Below are 22,495 nucleotides of genomic sequence, written 5' to 3'. Positions count from 1 at the left end.
TGCTACAGGGAGGGATACTGTCTGGACTAACTGGCATGATGCCAGATGTTTGTGTAGCGATTGAACAAAAATGAATCACTTTTTGAGGCAAGTCGTGTTCATATGTATAATGGCATTTTCATCCACGCCCATTCCTTCCAGTTCAGTGGCAGGCGGACGTCCCTTGGAAATATGCAATTGTGAATCACAAACCCTAGCTTCCACTTTCAGTCTTCAGTGGAAAGAAACGAGAATAGAAGCATGAATAAAAAAAAGTATACTGTACTTCACCAACACTTGTAAAACTGTTGGCACTCTGAACATTTAGACGAGACAATGCAAACCATTCCAAAAGTTATTTCTTCTCGACAATATGACCATCCCCAACTTGTCTACTGACAAACGTTGACTAGTCTCCCTCCTTCTGTGTATGATTGTCTTCAAAGTAAGTCTCTATACTCTCGTATAAAAAGACCAAGATCAGGGGATTGATATTCCTCTTCTGGAATGTCTCTTTCTTTTTTTCCCAGGGCAGGTGGTCGTTTCCACTCTTCTCCCGCCCTCTCACTATCCCTTCCTTTTCTTCTGCTCCTCGGGGTGGCTCTAAACGATGGAGTCCCAGTCAAAGTCATCCTGGATGTCGTTGGTGGGCAACCTCCTCATCTGGTAGTGCCCAGGTGGCATCCTGTGCTGCTGGTTCATCTGGCCATTGTGCCCTGAGAATGGAGGTAGACGTGTAAGGCAGCTGGACACACACATGCACACGCGTATGCATGCACACACACGCATACATGTATGCACACACACACTATAAGAGGGTCTGAGTAGTTAGCAGTAGTACCTGTCACTATGGAGCCTGCAGTGCTCATGGGGGGCATGTGGGGGTAACCCGGGGGTCCCATCATTGAAGACATGTTCTGTCTGGAGTCCATGTACAGATTACCTACAGGAGATGAAGACAACCAACAGGAAGCAACAGTCATTCAGTTCTTACCTCACAACTCCACTGATCTATAGACTATGTGATAAGATCAGTAAAAGGAAACTTCGTTTTAAGCAATCCAACCCTTTCCGATCTATGAGACGCACGTTAGAGGTTGCCCTTAGGCACAGACCTAGGATCAGCTACCGTCCTCAAATCCTAATCGTTACCATAGGGGAAAACGTGAAACTGAACTTCAGTGTCTAGTGAGGCAACGCCATCCTAATGGCCACTGACCTGTGTTGATGTGCTGGCTGGGCTTGCTGGTGTGCATGGGGCTGTGGCAGGCAGGCAGGGGTGGCTGTGGTGGTCCCTGTGGTGGGATGATTCCGGTGCGTGTGAAGAACTGGTTGATGGAGGAGCACAGGTCTGCTATCTGGGCCGGGTCCAGGGACCAGTTGTTCAGCGCCGCCTGCCTCATGCTCTCCTTCAGTCCTGTCATAGACACACACAGACAGGGGGTCGTTCTCATTTCACTAGTCCTTAGTGCCTTCCTCTTCTCCTAGTCTCCTTTCCCTCACCTGCACATGACAATCATACCCATAGCATGATGCTGCCACCACAATACTTGAAAATACAGATGGTTTCACTCTGTGTTGTATTTGACCCAAACCTGTAGTTTTTTATTTAGCCCATTCACGTCCTTGTACTATGTTTAGTACAATATCAAAATGCACCTAGACAGTTTTAAGATTAACACTGAAAGTATGATCGATAATAACAATCAAAGTTACAGTTGAGAGAAAAATAATATACAGTGGGGAGAACAAGTATTTGATACACTGCTGATTTTGCAGGTTTTTCCTACTTACAAAGCATGTAGAGGTCTGTAATTTTTATCATAGGTACACTTCAACTGTGAGAGACGGAATCTAAAACAAAAATCCAGAAAATCACATTGTATGATTTTTAAGTAATTAATTTGCATTTTATTGCATGACATAAGTATTTGATACATCATAAAAGCAGAACTTAATATTTGGTACAGAAATCTTTGTTTGCAATTACAGAGATCATACGTTTCCTGTAGGTCTTGACCAGGTTTGCACACACTGCAGCAGGGATTTTGGCCCACTCCTCCATACAGACCTTCTCCAGATCCTTCAGGTTTTGGGGCTGTCGCTGGGCAATACGTACTTTCAGCTCCCTACAAAGATTTTCTATTGGGTTCAGGTCTGGAGACTGGCTAGGCCACTCCAGGACCTTGAGATGCTTCTTACGGAGCTACTCCTTATTTGCCCTGGCTGTGTGTTTCGGGTCGTTGTCATGCTGGAAGACCCAGCCACGACCCATCTTCAATGCTCTTACTGAGGGAAGGAGGTTGTTGGCCAAGATCTCGCGATACATGGCCCCATCCATCCTCCCCTCAATACGGTGCAGTCGTCCTGTCCCCTTTGCAGAAAAGCATCCCCAAAGAATGATGTTTCCACCTCCACACTTCACGGTTGGGATGGTGTTCTTGGGGTTGTACTCATCCTTCTTCTTCCTCCAAACACGGCGAGTGGAGTTTAGACCAAAAAGCTCTATTTTTGTCTCATCAGACCACATGACCTTCTCCCATTCCTCCTCTGGATAATCCAGATGGTCTTTGGCAAACTTCAGACGGGCCTGGACATGCGCTGGCTTGAGCAGGGGGACCTTGCGTGCGCTGCAGGATTTTAATCCATAATGGCGTAGTGTGTTACTAATGGTTTTCTTTGAGACTGTGGTCCCAGCTCTCTTCAGGTCATTGACCAGGTCCTGCCGTGTAGTTCTGGGCTGATCCCTCACCTTCCTCATGATCATTGATGCCCCACGAGGTGAGATCTTGCATGGAGCCCCAGACCGAGGGTGATTGACCGTCATCTTGAACTTCTTCCATTTTCTAATAATTGCGCCAACAGTTGTTGCCTTCTCACCAAGCTGCTTACCTATTGTCCTGTAGCCCATCCCAGCCTTGTGCAGGTCTACAATTGTATCCCTGATGTCCTTACACAGCTCTCTGGTCTTGGCCATTGTGGAGAGGTTGGAGTCTGTTTGATTGAGTGTGTGGACAGGTGTCTTTTATACAGGTAACGAGTTCAAACAGGTGCAGTTAATACAGGTAATGAGTGGAGAACAGGAGGACTTCTTAAAGAAAAACTAACATGTCTGTGAGAGCTGGAATTCTTACTGGTTGGTAGGTGATGAAATACTTATGTCATGCAATAAAATGCAAATTAATTACTTAAAAATCATACAATGTGATTTTCTGGATTTTTGTTTTAGATTCCGTCCCTCACAGTTGAAGTGTACCTATGATAAAAGTTACAGACCTCTACATGCTTTGTAAGTAGGAAAACCTGAAAAATCGGCAGTGTATCAAATACTTGTTCTCCCCACTGTATATATATGACTTTAGCATATGTACACTGAACAAAAATATAAACACAACATGTAAAGTGTTGTTCCCATGTTTCATGAGCTGAAATAAAAGATCCCAGACATTTTTCATATGCACAAAAGCTTATTTCTCTCAACTTTTGTGCACAAATTTGTTTACATCCCTGTTACTGAGCATTTCTCCTTTGCCAAGATAATCCATCCACCTGACAGGTGTGGCATATCAAGAAACTGGTTAAAAAGCATGATCATTACACAGGTGCACCTTGTGCTGGGGACAATAAAAGGGCACTCTAAAATGTGCAGTTTTGTCACACAACACAATGCCACAGATGTCAAGTTTTGAGGGAGCGTGCAATTGGCATGCTGACTGCAGGAATGTCCACCAGAGCTGTTGCCAGATAAATGAATGTTAATTTCTCTACCATAAGCCGCCTCCAACGTAGTTTTAGAGAATTTGGCAGTACGTCCAACTGGCCTCACAACCGCAGACCACATATAACCATGCCAGCCCAGGACCTCCACATCCGGCTTCTTCACCTGTGGGATCATCCGAGACCAGCCACCCAGACAGCTGATGAAACTGTGGGTTTGCACAACCAAAGAATTTCTGCACAAACTGTCAGAAACCATTTCAGGGAAGCTCATCTGCGTGCTTGTCGTCCTCACCAGGGTCTTGACCTGACTGCAGTTCGGCGTCGTAACGGACTTCAGTGGGCAAATGCTCACCATCGATGGCCACTGGCATGCTGGAGAAGTGTGCTCTACACGGATGAATCCCGGTTTCAACTGTACCGGGCAGATGGCAGACAGCGTGTATGGTGTTGTGTGGGCGAGCGGTTTGCTGATGTCAACATTGTGAACCTCTCCAAGGTGTTGGAAAAAGTGGTTGCCATACACCTCCAGGATCATCGCAATCAAAACAACCTGTTTGAGAAATTCCAGTCTGAGCACAGCGTTCGACACTGTCGACCACTCTATCCTCCTCGAACGCCTCCGGGACACCATCGGACTCTCTGGACCAGCCCTTAGTTGGTTATGCTCCTACCTCTCTGTCAGAACAGAGTATGTCTCGCTAGCTGAGTCCAGGTAACAGATCCACCCAGTCACCTGCGGAGTAGGGATGGCCATTTGAAATAATTTCACTATTAGAATAATATAAAATTTTTGGGGATACCCAGCTAGTCAAATTGATGTAAAGAAGCTAGCTAAGATAGCCAGATGTTAGCTAGCCAGCTAGCTAGCTAGGCTAGTTGAGGTTATTTTGCTGCACACCCCATCCTTGTCTACAACAACTCCATTCAAATTAAACAACAGCCTGAATGTCGGTTGCTCATTGTAGCCTACTCCTTCCCATTTAGCTAACTTAATTCCGTAATTTTAATTCAATTTTGCATTGATTAGAGATCTCCCACTTCATGTGGTCCTCTGTAGCTCAGCTGGTAGAGCACGGCGCTTGTAACGCCAAGGTAGTGGGTTCGATCCCCGGGACCACCCATACACACACAAAAAAAAAATATATATGCACGCATGACTGTAAGTCGCTTTGGATAAAAGCGTCTGCTAAATGGCATATTATTATTATTATTATTATATTATTATTATGTTGCTACACATGGAGGCTCTGACGGTAGTGCCAACAATAAGCTACATGCGGTCCAGCAATCACCCATAACCCACCTCACCATTGCAGGCCAGAACATCCCCATCTCACCCTCAGTCTACAATCTGGGCGTTAAGCCGAACTCCTCTCTGACCTTCGACGATCACATCAAACATCTGTGCAAAGCATCATTCTTTCACCTTAAGAATATTGCCAAACTCCGTCACACCCTTACTCAGTCTGATGCTGAGAAGCTCATCCATGTCTTTGTCTCCTCAAGGCTGGACTAATGCAACGCACTCTTCATCGGGATCCATGGCAGGAGTCTCTAGAAGCTCCAGTATATTCCGAACAGCGCTGCCAGGATCCTGATGAGTGCAGAAACACTAACACATCACCCCCTTCCTGGCATCTCTGCACTGGCTCCCCGTCTCAATCAGAATCAAGTTCAAAACCCTCCTGCTGACATTCCAGTGCATCCATGGCAATGCCCCTCCGTACCTCAAAGAATTGCTCGTATCCCATAACCCCACCTGCAATCTCAGATCGAGTGATAGCCTGCTCCTCCACGTTCAAGCTTTGCTCCATGGGGGATCAGGCTTTCTGCTCGACCGCCCCCCGCCTCTGGAATGCACTCCCGGACCACCTGGAGGCATCACAGACTCTACACTCCTTTAAAAATGGCCTACCCTCCTCTTTAGGAAGGCCTTCCATTAGATATAGCTGTGTTCCTTGATGTCCTTGACCCTTGTAGCATCAACTATGTTATTTCTGTGAGATTCCCTAGTTGTGTCCTTTTTTTTGTCTACGTCTCTTGTTTTTATTTATTGTAATGCACTCACTGTAGCACTTTGAGAACGTTTTTCAATGAAAAGTGAGTTATAAATTCAATGCATTATTATTATTATTATTATTATTATTCCTATGAGTGTGACAGAAGACATTATAAGAGCATTATACACATGGTGGTCCAAAGAAAGTGTTACCACCATTTCTTCTCTTTAGGATTATGCAAGTCTGTGTTACCGTGGAATGGAGAGAGGTCCACGTCAGCCCAATTGTAGCTGCTGGCAATGCGACAGCTCTCCTTCAGCCAGTCTAGGTTGGGGTACCAGTCGGCGGACAGACCTGCGCAGACACACACACACAAACACACTGCAGTGATTCCTCCCGATTTCTTCGAAGACAAATAATTTCAGGTAGGGGGAGTGGGCAATAGAGCTAAACAGGGGCTAGGTAGGAAGACTACGTAACGGTAGGGGAAATGTTAGTCACGTCCACCAGCCAGCTCTCTATAATGTTGTAGCAATTACCCTGGGGACGAGGTTAGGGAAATGTTGACAAGAGCATGGTGCTGTAATCAACAGAGTGGCAGCCAAGGACCATCAGAAGTAATGTAATGTTTGAGTCAGATGCAGTGATGCGTTTGACCACAAGATGTTGTATTTTCACAGAGGAAATTGAAATCACAGACATTAGTGAAGAGGAACGATATTCTGCCTTTCATCTCAAACCCAAACGGCAACACATTTGAAGCTGTGGATCAAAGACAGGGGATTGCTTTTATTCATCCCAGCCACTGTGGAGGGAGAACTAACCCAGATAATGGAGCGTCTATTTGTATAGGCCTTTTCTCTGAGCCGAAAGCACAGTGCAGAGACACAGGAAAAACAAAGACTAGTCTAGGCAAATGAACGACGTCGGTGAGGTTCAGAAACGCCAGCTTCACACAGCGTAATGAGCTTTGAGGAGTAGCAGAAAAACAAACTACAAAGCTAATATAATCAGTGTTGGGGAGTATTGAACTACATTTCGTTCAACTAGTAATTAAACTACATTTTGCAGTAGCTTGGTGGTAGTTCAACTAAATTCAAATCTAGGTAGTGTTTTCAGTAGTTAATTACTTTTTTGCCATGTAACGGTTTAGCTAACTACTGGAACTACACACTGTTTGAGACCTGCCTAATTCTCACTTGAAACATAGTTTTTGTGTTTAATAGGCTAAATTAAACATTCTGTTAACATATGATCCCAAAATTAACTGTTCTTGCACAGTGGTCTAAGGCACTGCATCACAGTGCTAGCTGTGCCACTAGAGATCCTGGTTCGAATCCAGGCTCTGTCGCAGCCGGCCGCGACCGGGAGACCCATGGGGCGGCGCACAATTGGCCCAGCGTCGTCCAGGGTAGGGGAGGGAATGGCCGGCAGGGATGTAGCTCAGTTGGTAGAGCATGGCGTTTGCAACGCCAGGGTTGTGGGTTCGATTCCCACGGGGGTATGAAAAAAAATAAAAAATAATGTATGCACTCACTGGATAAGAGCGTCTGCTAAATGACTAAAATGTAAATGTATAGTCTATGACATTTCAGATTTAGATATGAACATTTTTCACAAAGTAGTTAGGATGTAGTGAACTACTTTCTCAAAGTAAACTATATTTTTCTTAAGGGTAGCTTAAGTGTAGTTTAACTTCTTCCAGTGTGAAGTAATTGGTAGCTTGGTAAACTATATTTTCAGAGTAGCTTCCCCAACACTGAAAATAATGGAATCCATGCAGAGCATGTAGATATCAATGCTATGTATAGTAAGGGACTAGCATTTAAGGATAGCCGCTGTTCCTGAGGCCTGCCTTTAGCTCCAGACACACCGCCACGGTGAACAGCTAAAAGCAGAGTGACAGTCCTATCGCTTGCTGTCGCCGCGGTATGTTATAGCGACCTCCTGCTGGTTGACGACAAGTGGTGGCTGTTTGCGCTGATTCAACATATAGAATCGGTGGGAAATTAATGGAAAATGATGGCCAATAGTCTAGTCAGAAGCACTCTGCTGTCCATCATTTGGGCGTGTTTACTCTCTGACAATACAGTACTATGTATAGTAGTGTGTACTGTACAGTCATGTCTTACAAGTGCTGGTGCAGGGCATCTGTGGTGGCTGGCCAGTATGGTGCTGGGACTGCTGCCCACTGTTGGGGTGCTGGCTGTGTTGAGGGTGCTGCCCATGTTGAGTGTGCGTATGAGATTGATGTTGGTTGTGCGTCACGTGGGGAAAGAGGTGCTGCGAGAGAGGCGGGTGGTGGTGGGGGTGGCTATGAACATGACCGTGGTTGTGTTGGTGGCTGTGGGGGTGGGTGTCGCCGGGGGAGTGCTGATAGGAGCACGACGTCCGTGGCTGCTGGCTCAATTCACTGGGCATACCCATGATACCTGTGGGGCCAACCACACACACAGACAGACAGACGGACGGACACAGACAAACAGACAGAGAATTACTAGCCATTCTGCCTACCTGTAAATCATTTTGCTTATGCATTTTCCTTGAATCTCCTTTTGATTCTTCAGTGTTTGTTGTTTGCAGTAACTTCTTTGTTGTTGTAATATCACAAACGGACGTGGCAATTTCACCATTAAGGATTGCAGCTTTAAAACTATGTTCATATTATTTTGTATTTTCCTTTTTGGAAAAATAAATACACCTATGCTACTACAGTGCAGCATGTGACCGTGACTGATGCCGAGATGTTGTCTCTAATAAATGATAGTGAAGCAAACCGGGGGAATTTCATTCGGATGGTTTAAGGAAATGTACTCTTTGTAGGCGCGTGTGTATTATCTGAACTGATCTCTGTTTTACCAAGCCAGGAATTCTCACTGAAACTCTGAGGGTGGCACTTCAATAGTCTAAAGTGGCCTCCTCTCCTTGTGTCCTTTACCTTCATTTGCACTGGCAGGAATTCATCTGTCTTTCACAACACAGCTGGAAAGGAGACGAGGAGAGGAGTAGTCAAGTTGTTTGCGATTCACCCTGACTGAGTCAGTCCACATCCGTCACGTGGTCTAGACACGTTGTTGTTTTCTAGGGAGGGTGAGGAGCTCGGCTGCTTGGGTGACTCACTGCATTTCAGCCTCCAAAAGGCAATGACTACTGACGCCGTTCCTTGGGTAGAAGCATGCAAGGCAGTGAGCTTCACTCTGCCTAGGTTGCGGGGGCCATAAAAATAGAATGGAACACAGAGCGACATTTTCTTCACGCAAAAGCGCACAGATCAGTGCAAAAAATACCATAAACCTAATTTTAATCTGGCAGCGTGATTTAATTTGTACCATTTAAATTTATATAACAATGTACGATAAGGAGGCGATTTACTTAACTCGACTAGAGTTCACCAAACTGAGCAATGCATAAATAGTTGCCTCCTTTAATTAATGCACATTAACGCTAGGGGTGTAACGGTACACATATTTGTACCATACCGGGGACCTCGGTTTGGTCAGCACTGTGAAAGTACATAAAAATATATATTTACTAAATTAAAACACTAGGCCTATAGGCTATTCCTATGCTGTGTTGTAGGCCTATGCCTTTTGAGTAGTTCTGTACGATGGCGAGTGGTGGGGTCAGTAAACCAGAATGGGAGGATCCTCCATCATCCTTTAAATCGCCACATTTTGGCTTCCCAGTAGATTACAACGCTGATGGACAGAGAGTTGTGGATAAAACGTTAACAGTATGTCGCCACGCTCAACCAGAATAGTCTATGCAGCTGCCAACACCTCAAATGTTAACACATTTACGCCGACATCACCCCAGTATGCCGGAGCAAGACGGAAACACAAAGAAACAAAACAAAATCATCTCCCCTCTGCATTGAAGCAGCCCTTGGCAGCTGATTCTGATCGGGCCAAATAAATAATAAGACCAATAGGTAGTCTATGTTTATATATTTTACAGTCTTTGGTTTATAGCTGCGGATATACGCCCATTCTCGGTGGTTGAGAATAGGGTGTTTCAGCATCTCGTGAAAGTGCTGGAGCCACGTTACGAACGTCCCTCTTGCACTCACTTCAGCAAACAGGTAGTACCAGCTCTATAAAAGCAAGCCAAAGCCAAAGTTTTCAATGAATTGGCCAATGAACCCTGTGAAACACAACCAAAACAAACTGCAAATGCATCCAACAAGTTTGTAGAGTCACAAGCTTGATGTACAGTAGTCATTGCGTGCTAGGAATATTGGACCAAATACTAAAAACTTTTGACTACTTTAATACACATAAGTGAATTTGTACAACTATGTACAAAAAGTGCTGTAATTTATAAACGGTTCACCTGATATGGATGAAAATACCCACAAATTAAAGCTGAAAGTATGCACTTTAAAGCTCCAATGCAGACGTTTCTATCTCAATATCAAATAATTTTTGGGAAACAATTAAGTACCTTACTGTGATTATTTTAAATTAAAATGGTCAAAAACAAAAATAGCTTCTTAGAAAACTAGCTGTTATTGGTCTATTGACTAATTTATCATCTGGTGATGTCACCAGGCAGACCAAAACTCCATCCCACCACAACAGGCTGAAATTGCAGGTGGTCTTTTCAAATATTATCACAATTTCACAGTATTATTCCAACCTCATAGTGTGGAAGTATATAAAACACAGGATAATAAATTTTTTGACTGCACTGGGCCTTTAACCTCAGAGTCATTGTATCATTTAAAATCCAAAGTGCTGGAGTACTTACCTGACAACTCAAACTGAATTCTTCCTCTGCTCTATCATTCGCTACATACTTCAGTCTGATACTGCTATAATTGAAATTGTTTGTGGTGGCGTCAAAATGAGGGGTGTTGTAGAAAACAAAGTAATCAACGATTGGATGATCTCTAACCTATCAGAGTATCAAAGCCAATGATGAATGTTCAAAACGCCGCTTTAGCCACGTGTGTTATGGTTCTGGCCCAACCCATCGGTTGCTGGGACCAATCAGACGGTCTAGAAAGGATTTCCATTCTAGAAATCATCTGGGAGGTACTCAGATCCAGACTCATTGCGGAGAAGAAACTAACGTCCGTTGGCGTGGCGTAGCGTTTGGCCGGAGCAATTTCATAATTGTATTGTTGTACACAATTCAGCTCGTTGCTGCGACTTGTACAATGTTTTTTTTTTAAACAATAAAAATAAACTATTTTTAAAGGTTGATTTCAGGCAAAAGTGAGGCGATCGACAGAGCGTGTCCATGTCTGGGGTTAAAGAAGGTGGATCGTAACACAAGCAGGAGGAAGCCTGTTGACCCAATAGGATGCTGCAGGAAGCAATTACTTAGAAGCGTCACAATCTAGTAGCAAGTTTCAAAGCTACTTCCCCTTGATTGCTTTTGCTCGTTTGACTGAGTAGCGCAACGATTGTAGATCTGTGGCACAAATTATTATTTGTTTAAGTACAAAAGAGGAATTCACACTAAAACTTGTATTACTGTTTAACGTAAGTGTCCAAACTGTGGTGTAGGAGATTACCTTGTGCTTTTAGCTAACCTGTAAAATAATTATGTAGAAAAAGCATGCGTTTCATTCCCACTAGTGTTTCCCACACCGTTTTCTCATCAACCGGGTATGACGTTAGCTGTGCACGTGCTTGTTTCCTTTCAAATACTTTGAAGGCGTTTGATAGAGCTTGTTTGCACCAAGCAGGCTCATCTAAAACACTATTTCAAACCGGTCTGCTTCAGAGTGCTGTTTCCCTTGACCCACCTTGCTGGCTGAAGGACTGCTGAAAGACAGACTTGTAGAGGCTGCGGAAGGAGACACTGAGGTCCTCGAAATCAGAGAAGAGGAGCAGCTTGTCCCGCTCGGCCACACTGCACTGGGGTTGGGGAGGAGGAGGGAGAGGAGGCTGCTGTAGACTCAAAGAATGGGAGGAGGGCTCCGAGTGACTACTGACCTACAGAGAGAGAGATAGACAGAGAGAGACCGAGAGAGAGAGAGAGAGATACTCACTTATTTTCATTACTTTAGGTCCAATCACTAAAAAGGCTGAATTCTAACTTGAGATATCCACACTGTGCCTGTTTTGGGCATGGTAATGGTAAACATGTGTTCAGTATCCCGGTCTCCTACTGGTCATTCACCCTTCTAACACGAGAGCCTAGGCCGATTGTACCTATACTCATGGGTGTCTGACTCTGTCTGAAAGTGGGGGTACAAATAATGTTTTATATTTGTAGGTTTTGCCACAATAAATGAACTTGAGTACTCAAAAGATAAAAAGAATCTAGGCCAGAAAAAAATTTTGTGCATTTATCTATATGACAACAGTGTGCAACAATGCCTCATTTATCATAACCATTACAGATAACAAATCCTAATTGCTAAAATGCCCAATATATATTCAGCAAATAAAAAAACAAGTGCCATTTAAGATTGATTTATTGAAACCTTAATATCAACTGGTTATATTATTCAAAAAAGCAGTAACCTCACCAGTGGCGCTTGCTTGTAGAAGTCTATGGCTGTGCAATGACATATCCTTGTTTTGTTAATTTAGCAGACGACACTCTTATTTCCAGAGCCCTTATCACAGTCAAGCCACACCTCATTTATAGTAAAAAACATGATGTAATATAACAGAATAAAATCGAACAGAATACTTTTCCAAATGAAAAAAAGTTGCCAGTGCGAAGTGATGCGCATCTCGCGTCGGTAACAGTTATTCTCAAAGAGTGATCATTTGAAACTGAGCTCAATTTGGCGAGTAAAAAAATAATCTGATTTACAAACAAAGACATCTGGAGGAAACAGGTACAAAAGTATCTATATCCACAGTAAAATGAGTCCTATATCGACATAACCTGAAAGACTGCTCAGCAAGGAAGAAGCGACTGCTCCAAAACCGCCATAAAAAAGGCAGAATACTGTTTGCAACTGCACATGGGGACAAAGATCGTACTTTTTGGAGAAATGTCCTCTGGTCCGATGAAACAAAAATAGAACATCGTTATATTTGGAGGAAAAAGGGGGTTGCTTGCAAGCCGAAGAACACCATCACAACCGTGAAGCACGGGGGTGGCAGCATCATGCTGTGGGGGTGCTTTGCTGCAGGAGGGACTGGTGCACTTCACAGAATAGATGGCATCATGAGGAAGGACAATTATGTGGATATATTGAAGCAACATCTCAAGACATCAGTCAGGAAGTTAAAGCTTGGTCGCAAATGGGTCTTCCAAATGGACAATGACCCCAAGCATACTTCCAAAGTTGTGGCAAAATGGCTTAAGGACAACAAAGTCAAGGTATTGGAGAGGCCATCACAAAGCCCTGACCTCAATCCTATAGAAAACTTGTGGGCAGAACTGAAAAAGCGTGTGCGAGCAAGGAGGTCTACAAACCTGAATCAGTTACACCAGCTCTGTCAGGAGGAATGGGCCAAAATTCACCCAACTTATTGTGGGAAGCTTGTGGAAGGCTACCCACAATGTTTGACCCAAGTTAAAGAATTTAAAGGCAATTCTACCAAATACTAATTGAGTGACCCACTGGGAATCTGATGAAATAAATAAAAGTTGAAATAAATCATTCTCTCTACTATTATTCTGACATTTCACATTCTTAAAATAAAGTGGTGATCCTAACTGACCTAAGACAGGGAATTCTTACTAGGATTAAATGTCAGGAATTGTGAAAAACTGAGTTTAAATGTATTTGGCTAAGGTGTATGTAAACTTCCGACTTCAACTGTAATTCAGGACCAAAGTCATAGACTGTTCTCTCTGCTACCGCACGGCAAGCGGTACCGGAGCGTCAAGTCTATGTCCAAAAAGCTCCTTAACAGCTTCTACCCCCAAGCCATAAGACTGCTGAACAATTAATCAAATGGCCACCCGGACTATTTACATTGTCAATCCCGCATTCAAAACTACTGGAAACTCCGAACTGGGAAATCTCAAGACTTCAGTGAGTTCAAGACAACTGGGAAAGCGGAAAAAAACGAGCTCCGACTGGGATTTTTTTTTTTGAACGGTCATCCAACTCTGAATTCTTTCTAGATCTCCGACCTGAAGATCACGGACGTCATGATTCGACCAAATTTTTTCCTGAGTTCATAGTCTTGAAAGCACCATAAATCCAGAGAATGCCAGACTTTGATGACTAAGTTTGATGACAAAATTTGCCCACAAGAAGGACTGCCACGCCACCTTCCTGTTCAAGTGAGCACAGCACAACAAGGTGAGTCCAAAAATGCATTGTATGCTGCTGCATAAATGATGTAATATGCCAGGGATATACAGCGCATTCGGAAAGTATTCAGACCCTTTGACTTTTTCCACATTTTGTTACATTACAGTCTTATTCTAAAATTGATTACAAAAATAATAATCCTCATCAATCTAGACACAATACCCCATAATGACTAAGCGAAAAACTTGTTTCTATACATTTTTTTTTTTTTTACTAAAAACTGAAATACCTTATTTACACAAGTATTCAGACAATTTGCTATGAGACTCCAAATTGAGCTCAGGTGCATCCTGTTTCCATTGATCATCCTTGAGATGTTCCTAAAATGTTGTGCATGTCAGAGCAAAAAGCAAGCCATGAGTTCGAAGGAATTGTCCGTAGAGCTCCGAGAGGATTGTGTCGAGATCTGGGGAAGTGTCTGCAGCATTGAAGGTCCCCAAGAACACAGTGGCTTGCATCATTCTTAAATGGAAGAAGTTTGGAACCACCAAGACTCTTCCTAGAGCTGGCCGCCTGAGCAATCGGGGGAGAAGGGCCTTGGTCAGGGATGTGACCAAGAACCCAATTGTCACTCTGATAGAGCTCCTCTGTGGAGATGGGAGAACCTTCCAGAAGGACAACCATCTCTGCAGCACTCCACCAATCAGGCCTTTATGGTAGAACGGCCAGACGGAAGCCAGTAAATGGCACGACAGCCCGCTTGGAGTTTGCCAAAAGGCACATAAAGGACTCTCAGACCATGAGAAACAAGATTCTTTGGTCTGATGAAACCAAGATTGAACTCTTTGGCCTGAATGCCATGCATCACATCTGGAGGAAACCTGGCACCATCCCTACGGTGAAGCATGGTGGTGGCAGCATCATGCTGTGGGGATGTCTTTCAGCGGCGGGGACTGGGAGACTAGTCAGGATCGAGGGAAAGATGAACGGAGCAAAGGACAGAGAGATCCTTGATGAAAACCTGCTCCAGAGCGCTCAGGACCTCAGACATGGGCAAAGGTTCACCTTCCAACAGGACAACAACCCCAAGCACACAGCCAAGACATCGCAGGAGTGGCTTCGGGACAAGTCTCTGAATATCCTTGAGTGGCCCAGCCAGAGCCCGGACTTGAACTCGATCGAACATCTCTGGAGAGACCTGAAAATAGCTGTGCACCGACTCTCCCCATCCAACCTGACAGAGCTTGAGAGGATCTGCAGAGCAGAATGGGAGAAACTCCCCAAATACAGGTGTGCCAAGCTTGTAGCATCACACGTTTCTTGTCCCCTGTAGCTCAGTTGGTGGAGCATGGTGCTTGCAACGCCAGGGTTGTGGGTTCGTTTCCCATGGGGGGCCAGTCTGAAAATGAAAATGTATGCACTCACTAACTGTAAGTCGCTCTGGATAAGAGCGTCTGCTAAATTAAAAACAATGTAATCCATTTTACAATAAGGCTGTAACGTAACAAAATGTGGAAAAAGTCAACAGGTCTGAATACTTTCCGAATGCACTGTATGTCTACTGTAGCTAAGAAAGTAATACTAAGTATATGTTGTGTAGTAAACTGTTAGTAGCCCATGTGCCTCACCCTAATACTTTGGTCCCTTTCCCCCTCATAACTTAGCCTACTGTTCTGACTTCGTGGTGCACATGTAGCCTATAGCCTGTTTTAGAGAAACGTAATCACCAAATACTGTAAGAGCTTTCATTGTCTGCTCATATTCCCCTTTTATTTATAATACCGTTCTGACTTGGTATACAGGGAGAATACTGTAAGAAGGCCCATGTTCTGAATTCTGTCGCTGTACATTTAAAAAGTGCTGAACAAATAGTTATATTGACAATGTCCGTGCTAGCGCGCTCATTAATGTCTTAAATCGAAATTACGGATCGCCTCTTATCCGCTCGTCGTTCCCTTATGCCTTAGTTTGTACATCTCAATTGTCAGTAGAAACCACATTTGTTTAAGCTAGTCAGCCATATCAGCTATGTTTTTTAAAAAGGCAGTAAATTAGGCTGAATGAACTGTTTCGCTGCCAGACAAGGCTCCGCTGATAGCCAGGTGTAGCGGTGGTAAGGATTCACTTCATGGTGCTGAAAAGAAAGCTCTGCTGTTGGGACAGCTTTATGTAGGCCCTAACAGTTTGTGGGCACCGTTTGTCACCGTTATAGTGCAATTAATGTATTGTTTAGTGTTGTGTTGTGTAGTGTAGTGGCTTTGCTGGCATGCATAAAAAAAAAAAAATGGGGAGTTTGCCCCACCAAGATTGACATGCTAAAATCGGCACTGATGGTTCGATCCCCGGGACCACCCATACGTAAAAATGTATGTACACATGACTGTAAGTCGCTTTGGATAAAAGCGTCTGCTAAATGGCATATTATATTATTATTATATTATAATATATAAAAAATGTACGTGACTCGTTTCAGGAAACTAGGCGTATGTCGCACGTCAGTACTTCACAGGAGAGCCATTTGAACTTAAACTTTCTTTGGCAGGAATGCCTTCTGGAACATGTGAACTTTCATGTGCCTTAATAACAAACTTGTATGCCATCTGTAAATACGATTAAAATTGTTAAATTATGAGCCTAGTTGGTTTAGCCACGGAAAAAGACAGCAACCTTCCCGTTAGCCATGATTGGCTGAGATAATGAGTGGGCTGGAGATGCCGAGAGATGAGTTCGGATTGGTCTGCCATGTAGCACACTTCTTTGTCTATAACATGAGCTGGTCAGTATGTGTAGGTAATCCTTTCTAACAAGGCTTTTTTGAAAGATATCACGTAGTAGAACTGCATAAGTGTTGCCCTCCACTTTCTGGAGGTCAAGTTTTGAAATCAGTGGAATTAGAGTATGATAGCTAAGGAGATGGAGAGAATTCTGGCGTTTGATTGCAAATATGCAGGCGGAGTCGAAAAGAGAACACACAGAAGGCTGTTGAATAAAACACCTGTCTCTGGATTACATCTTCAAACTAAGGGCAACCATGGCATCCGTGACAGAGAGGGTGAGGCGTCCATCCATGTATATGGGTAAGATAGTCTAGCTAGCTACATTTTCAGATATTACACGTTTCTAATTTTGTCAGAAAGTCGTTTTCATTTCAAGTTAAAGTGTACTGTTAGCTAGCTAGCTAACGTTAGCTGGCTGGCTCGCTACCTAACGTTACATGTATGATCTGTGTAGTAATATTATTCGTAACTCAGAGCCATTTGCATTGCTAGTTATAGCCTATTATTAGCTAGCTAACATTGAACCTGGTTGGTTAGCTACCTGCAGATTCATGCAGGGTAGTAACGTTATGAGTTGGGATTATGGTTCATTGTTTAGCTAGCTAGCTAGCTAGCTATATGTCTAAACAAAACATTCCACTACGCAAGTAACCATTTCAATAGAATGTTCATGATGTCACTGCGACAACTGTCGATAGATGTAGCTGGCAAATTCGCTCTTCGCTCTTCTCGTCTGAGTGTGCCAGAGTGCAAAATAACTGACAAATTTACGAACGCTCAACACCCGTTGAATATGGCCGGTGTCAGTAAACGTTGGTAAAAATGCTCTGGATAACATAAAAACAGCCTAACCAGCTCTGCTAGGGCGAGTAAAATGGTCAGAGTGAGCTGTTCTCTCATTTGTGTCTGGATGTAGCTAGCAAGCTAGCCAACATTAGCCAGTTAGCTTGGGTACTTGACTGCTGTTATTCGGTCAGAACGCTCGGATCAACCCTACTCCTCGGCCAGAGTGTTCAGTGTGTGCTCTGAACGCTCCGTGAGCGAAATACTTTGAATTTACGAACTGACAATATGACAACGCTCTTGAGTTTACGAACGCCCAGAAAACACTCTGGCACTCCAGATTAAATTTATACCATATACCATTTTCTAGCTTACATTACATTTACATTTGAGTCATTTAGCAGACGCTCTTATCCAGAGCGACTTACAGGAGCAATTACGGTTAAGTGCCTTGCTCAAGGGCACATCGACAGATTTTTCACCTAGTCGGCTGGGGGATTAGAACCAGCGACCTTTCGGTTACTGGCACAACGCTCTTAACCACTAAGCTACCTGCCGCCCCTAGCTCTGTCTCTACTTTTATCCAATGTAAAAAACACAATTTCAAATGTTGCTACATAAGACTGAATCGAGCCGGTCGGTCACATATCTATTTTAATACAGACTAGCTAAAAAACAATACTAATCATTGAAAATTACAAAATTACCCAAGGGATCATGATACTTTCTGGTAAAAAAAAAGTGGGTGTGCAAAAACATACGTTTGCACCCCTATTTTGAAAGTGGGGATGCAGCTGCCCCGTTTGCTTGATTGCTCAGGCACTTATATCTATACTTAGCCAGCATCTCTTTCGGAGACCACCACCACCACCAAACATTTGAGTTAGGATTCTGCCCTAATTACCTTCTCAATGCCATATGCGGAGGAAATAAAACACCACACTACTATAACGTTGTTTATATCTCTTTAAGTAATAAGTATCATATTTTCTCCCTTTCTCCATCCTAATTGTGCATGGGCTTCCAATACATAATTAGGAGTGAGGCCAATCGGCATGGCATCTCCCGGAAGTCGACTGAACTGAAAGTGACACGTACTTCCCCCGCTGACGTGGCCTTTCCATCCAGCTACCTTGGCAGCAGTGGCTACTGATACTTCAGCAGGAGACGCCACGAGTAATCACCTTCATACGGGGAGGCGTCACCTGGGTGCGCTAACGAAGCAGAACTAACCCCTGATCCCACATGACTGGCCATAAACAAATTCTGTAGCGCCGCATTATCCCTGGAACAAGGGATGAGGGGATGGGAGGAAGACAGAGGATGGCCCCTGTGTCGACCTTTGCTAATGCAGGTGCGCTGGGGGGGGGGGGGGGGGGGGGGGTACTGGCCTATCGGCAATCTCAACGTTCAATATGCAGCAGGATTTACGGCGCAGTTGCTGATTGGTAGTTGGAAACAACATTTATATTTTCCATGACAACATTAAGGAACATTGGGTGCGTGCAAATTTGGGGCAATACAGAATTTTAATTTTAAGAACAACAATGCCGTTACGACCTGCTGCGGTCATTCCCTTGTGAGAAGGCAGTGTCAATGCAAGATCATGTTGTTCAGTGGCTAGAGAGGACTCCATAATGAGAGAGAAATAATGATATGGAAAATATTAGCCTAAAAGATTCAATTTTGTAATGCTCATTTCAGTTATATTATTTGTCGCTCCTCTCTTATTAAGAGATGGAGTCCAGACAGGCTACTTTAGGAAACTTTCTGAATGGACAGAGAGAATTAGCAAACTCATACACACATACCCTAAAAGGACCCTTCAATCAAAGCCACCAGCGCATCTCAGACACACACAAATCACATTTGTCCTTTCCTAAAAACGTATTCAAAACCTATGCTCACCTTCAAATATTGGCTGTAGAAAGCAGACCTAGGCTACATTATAGCATAATGAGAAAATAATGTAGCCTATCAAATGAACTTGACAAGGAAGTCTGAAGGGGGGGAGAGAGAGACAGCTGTAGTACCCTATGTTTTTGCACCCCACTTCTTTTTTTTTTACCAGAAAAGTATCATGATCCATTGGGTAATTTGTCATTTTCAATGACTAGTATTGTTTTTTAGCTAATCTGTATTAAAATAGGTATGTGACCGACCGGCTCGATTCGGTCTTATGTAGCAACATTTGAAATGGTGTTTTTTTTTCACATTGGATAAGAGTAGAGACTCAGAGCTAGAAAATGGTATATCATACAGTACAGTTGACATTGCTCATCCATATATGTATATATTCTTATTCCATTCCTGTACTTAGATTTGTGTGTATTAGGTATTTGTTGTGGAACTGTTACATATTACTTGCTAGATATTGCTGCATCGTTGGAACTAGAAGCACAAGAATTTCGCTACACTCGCAATAACATCTGCTAACCATGTGTATGTGACCAATACATTTGATTTTATTTGATTACTAGAGATGTTGGTTATGTAATTATTATCCCAGAATGTGCCTTATTCCAGAGGAAGATTAGCACAGATTCGTTTTTTTCCAAACTAGCCCCTGTAATTCAATTTTTTATTTTTATTCAATTGAGTCTATGACGGAAGCCAGGTGGTTTTTAGTCTAGGCATGAAGATATTTCAACATCATGTCTGGATGATCAAAGGCTACACTGATCACTCGTGCTTAGCTGCCAAATGTATAGGTGTCCCCATAGGCCTGATATTTAAATTGAGGAAATGTGATCATAATCATTATTTTAGCGATCCATGGTAGACGTCCCTCCTTATGAAAAGGCCTCCCATCCTGCTGGATGTGAGCTGATGGACTGCACACTTGCACTTGATATGCGTTTATGGATGAGAAAGTGGACATGCCATTTCCAAAAAAGGAGCTCAGTGAGGAATCAGGGATTCCCTGCTTTGCGATCTGTTGCCTACGTCAACAGCCAGGGTTTCATTAAATAGGCCTAGGCACTATACTTTTTTATTGCATATTTAAACTGACACATTTCGAGTGTTCAACTTCAATTCATTGGCGTAGGACGTGCGTCAGACCAAAATATATTTTTGTCTCTGGCTTGCATAGTACTGGTGGTGGTCGCCTAAATTCACTGTAGTAGGCTAGGCCTAATACAGTGCCTTCAGAAAGAATTCATACCCCTTGACTTATTCCACATTTTGTTGTGTTACAGCCTGAATTCAAAATGGATTAAATATGTTTTTTCTCACCCATCTACACACAATACACCATGACAAAGTGAAAACATGTTTTTATACATTTTAGCAAATTGATTGAAAATGAAATACAGAAATATCACATTTACATAAGTATTCACAATCGTGTCAATACATGTTAGAATCACCTTTGGCTGCGATTACACCTTTGAGTTGTCTTTGGTATGACTGTATTAGCTTTGCACATCTGGATTTGGGGATTTTCTCCCATTCTTCCTTGCAGATTTTCTCAATCTCTATTAAGTTAGATGGGGAGCAGCAGTGTAGGGCTGTCCCCAACAACAACAAAAATATGGGTCGACCGAGAGTCGTCCTGTTCATATTTTTCCATATATAGAAAGACACACCCTATGTGTTTGAATAAAATGCACTATATAAACACTGAGCTTGTCTGATGCTTTAAGCACACTGTTTGATTAAATAATTAAGACACACAATTGACTCAAGAAAGAGCCCGATGGTCACACTGTGTAAAAAAAAAAGACAGCGAATGTCTGTGTGACTGGCGAATGTTGTCTCGCTCTCCTCCCTACTGCAGTGAAAAGGCAACACAGAACAGCAAGTGTTTATTGCGCTGTCAGTGCTGAAGCTGCAACATAATTCCAGCCATTTAGTTTCTTACTTGTTTCTGACTGAAAAGTTCTGTTACCGAAATCCCTAAACATTTCCTATTCCCTCAACCCTTGCTCTCTTTACGTGAAACAAGTAAGCATAGCATGCATGCGACCAATAGGGCCTGACCTATAGCCTTTTATAATCAATTCAATAAATTGGTTATAGTAAACTCTGAACAAAGTAACACGTTACAACAAAATGGATGCATCCGAACATCACACCTGCGGGACAGGTACAGGATGGCAACAACAATTGCCCGAGTTACACCAGGAATGCACAATCCCTCCATCAGTGCTCAGACTGTCCACAATAGGCTGAGAGAGGCTGGACTGAGGGCTTGTAGGCCTGTTGTAAGGCAGGTCCTCACCAACCATCACCGGCAACAACGTCGCCTATGGGCACAAACCCACCGTCGCTGGACCAGACAGGACTGGCAAAATGTGCTCTTCACTGACGAGTCGCAGTTTTGTCTCACCAGGGGTGATGGTCGGATTCGCGTTTATCGTCGAAGGAATGAGCGTTACACCGAGGCCTGTACTCTGGAGCGGGATCGATTTGACGGTGGAGGGTCCGTCATGGTCTGGGGCGGTGTGTCACAGCATCATCGGACTGAGCTTGTTGTCATTGCAGGCAATCTCAACGCTGTGCATTACAGGGAAGACATCCTCCCTCATGTGGTACCCTTTCTGCAGGCTCATCCTGACATGACCCTCCAGCATGACAATGCCACCAGCCATACTGCTCGTTCTGTGCGTCAGTGTTCTGCCATGGCCAGCGAAGAGCCCGGATCTCAATACCATTGAGCACATCTGGGACCTGTTGGATCGGAGTGGGAGGGCTAGGGCCATTCCCCCCAGAAATGTCTGGGAACTTGCAGGTGCCTTGGTGGAATCTGGTGCAGTCCATGAGGAGGAGATGCATCTGATGCAGAACTCAATCACTTTCCTTCTTGGTCAAATAGCCCTTACACAGCCTGGAGGTGTGTTGGGTCATTGTCCTGTTGAAAAACAAATGATAGTACAACTAAGTCCAAACCAGATGGGATGGAGTATCACTGCAGAATGCTGTGATCACCATGCTGGTTAAGTGTGCCTTGAATTCTAAATAAATCACAGACAGTGTCACCAGCAAAGCACCCTCACACCATAACACCTCCACGCTTTACGGTGGGAACCACACATGCGGAGATCATCCGTTCA

At 43.6% G+C, this 22,495-nt stretch overlaps 1 protein-coding gene across 1 annotated transcript in view; it reads right to left on the bottom strand.

The window, feature by feature from the left end:
- Positions 1-582: 582 nt before the first annotated feature.
- Positions 583-22,495, bottom strand: part of LOC311149391 (forkhead box protein J3-like) — a gene marked incomplete at both ends in the record, with an annotated part of 52,462 nt that continues 30,549 nt past the window's right edge. The window contains 6 exons of the mRNA XM_084186569.1: positions 583-695; positions 821-922; positions 1,199-1,396; positions 5,952-6,053; positions 7,832-8,131; positions 11,455-11,644. Coding sequence (XP_084042695.1) covers positions 583-695; positions 821-922; positions 1,199-1,396; positions 5,952-6,053; positions 7,832-8,131; positions 11,455-11,644 — 1,005 coding nt within the window. The remainder of the gene's footprint in view (positions 696-820; positions 923-1,198; positions 1,397-5,951; positions 6,054-7,831; positions 8,132-11,454; positions 11,645-22,495) is intronic.

This window comes from Coregonus lavaretus (assembly GCF_964263955.1).
Source record: "Coregonus lavaretus genome assembly, chromosome: 22".
Lineage (NCBI taxonomy): Eukaryota > Metazoa > Chordata > Actinopteri > Salmoniformes > Salmonidae > Coregonus > Coregonus lavaretus.
Note: the sequence above shows the minus strand (reverse complement) of the source record. Positions and strands in the feature narration are given on the sequence as shown.